Raw genomic sequence first — 2,067 nt, forward strand, 5'->3', positions numbered from 1 at the left:
ATGTGACAGCAGAAGATTCGGGACAGTACACCTGCACAGCAACACATCCAGACACAACTGTAACATCATCTGTCAGTGTGATTGTGTCTTGTAAGTAGATAGTACGGTTGTTTGATGTGAAGTTCATATTTACACTTAAAATCATACCTTACCTTGTTTATATTTCTGGTCATGTGTTTTCAGGGTTTTCAAAGATCCAGGATGTCTCTGAATGTGTGCTTCAAGCAGAGGTTTTGACCTGTGTGTGTATCAGTGAAGGGTTTCCTTTACCTACCATCAAATGGCCGCTCCTAGGAAACCACAAAGAGTACGCTATCAAAACGACTGTGTCAAACCACACAGTCAACAGCACTGTCAGTCTAAAGGTAAAAAACCATGGCAACAGCACTGTTGAATGTGTGAGCAACAATGAAAAGGGAGAAGCAAAAAAAAATCTAATGATCCGAAGTGTCTCCGATACAGTGGGTATGTATTCTAATTTTCATAAGTGAGACCTTTGCATTTATAAAAACATTAGAAAATCAATTAATTGGACTGTATATAATTGAAAGCATCTTTGAAATTACCTTTTTCATGTTGTTCCATTTGAGTACAGCTGACTCATCGGTTTTGAACGTGGGATATTTAGAAATCATCATTGCCTTTTTGATTGGAGTAGTTCTTTCTGCAGTTGTTTGCTGTTTGATTAAAAAATGTTCAAGGTACGACACTTATTTTTATTATATTTTCGTTTTTTTAAATAGATGCATTTACACTTGACTTTAATAATGTAAAACCCTTTTATTCAGAAAAAAAACAAAGAATTCTGGAAATTTGGATGAGACTTTGGAGATGGTAACAAGTCAAGACGATCCACAGGTATTTATGTTCATTTGGCTTTTTTTTTTTTTTTTACATAATTATAAAGTATTTAATTGTGCACAAATATCCTCATTACTGAAATATACATATTTAGTCTTTTGGTTTTCTATATAGTTTTAACGTACTAAAAGATCTGCAAGGATAAACAAGTACTGGAGGTAGGTTACTGTGTATGATGCCTTTGAACTACGTCCAACCTCTATCAGTCTGTTTCATCAGCATTTGCTTAAGGAAAATATATGCAATAAAAGAGGACAGAGAAAAAGAAAACTCATCTTTTTTTTTTAGATAGATAGATATAATTTATTTCAAACATGCAAACATAATCAAATTATATTTGATTATATTTGCTTCAAAGTTTTCCAATTTTAAAAAACAGGGACAGATCAGTACCAAAAATTAATTGGTTCTTTTCATAAGCCCACCCTTTATTTCTCCACCTAGTTTCATGTTACCCAAAAGGGTAAGTTTTGCATAATCCTCCTAAATCACTGAAAACAGATAAATCAACATAATCCCAGTTATTCTCATTAAGATTATTTCATGAAAACACTGTGGACTATAACATAGGAATGCTGAACCACATATAAGTCCATAATTTGTTGGATAAAGACAGAATTTCTGTAGTTTTGCCTCTGTACACAGCCACATCAGATTTTTAATCAAACAATCAATGTAATAGACTTTCATCTTTAATTAGGAGTTTTACCAAAAAAAAAATGCATAAATTGAAGTTTCTGTTAGATAGTATGTCTTATAGTACAGTCAGCACCATGATTTCTGTCTTCTGTCACCACAACTTAAACTTAATGGAAAAATGTAAGGAATGTGTAAGCATTGTGAAAAAGTAATTTAGGTTCGAATCAACCTGATTTTCAACCCACAGAAGAAAGAACTGCATGACATGATTTTGACATTAGTATTGCAGTATTGCAGATTAGACACAATCTAATCTGCAATACTGGGTTTTTGGAGGCTGGTAATTGACTTGTATCATTTACGTTGTACCTAGCACATATATGATGGTCAAGAAACACAAGACAATCAGTCCAACCCACAAGAAGAAGTTGAAGATGAAAGTGTGGCAGCAGAGAAAGACGTGCCTGAAATCAGCGGTGCTCCGCAAGAAGTGGAGTATGCAGACATTGATTTTTCCCTATTGAAAAGAAACACCAAGTCAGAGAGAAAGCAAGAAAGCACAAAGAC

At 33.9% G+C, this 2,067-nt stretch overlaps 1 protein-coding gene across 1 annotated transcript in view; it reads left to right on the forward strand.

The window, feature by feature from the left end:
• Nucleotides 1-2,067, forward strand: part of LOC102314062 (immunoglobulin superfamily member 10) — a gene marked incomplete in the record, with an annotated part of 32,326 nt that overhangs the window by 28,695 nt on the left and 1,564 nt on the right. The window contains 4 exon segments of the mRNA XM_042216105.1: nucleotides 184-465; nucleotides 596-701; nucleotides 789-858; nucleotides 1,874-2,067. Coding sequence (XP_042072039.1) covers nucleotides 184-465; nucleotides 596-701; nucleotides 789-858; nucleotides 1,874-2,067 — 652 coding nt within the window.

The sequence above is a fragment of the Haplochromis burtoni genome, unplaced genomic scaffold (genome assembly GCF_018398535.1).
Source record: "Haplochromis burtoni strain Fernald_Lab_line unplaced genomic scaffold, NCSU_Asbu1 Contig_925, whole genome shotgun sequence".
Classification (NCBI taxonomy): Eukaryota; Metazoa; Chordata; class Actinopteri; order Cichliformes; family Cichlidae; genus Haplochromis; species Haplochromis burtoni.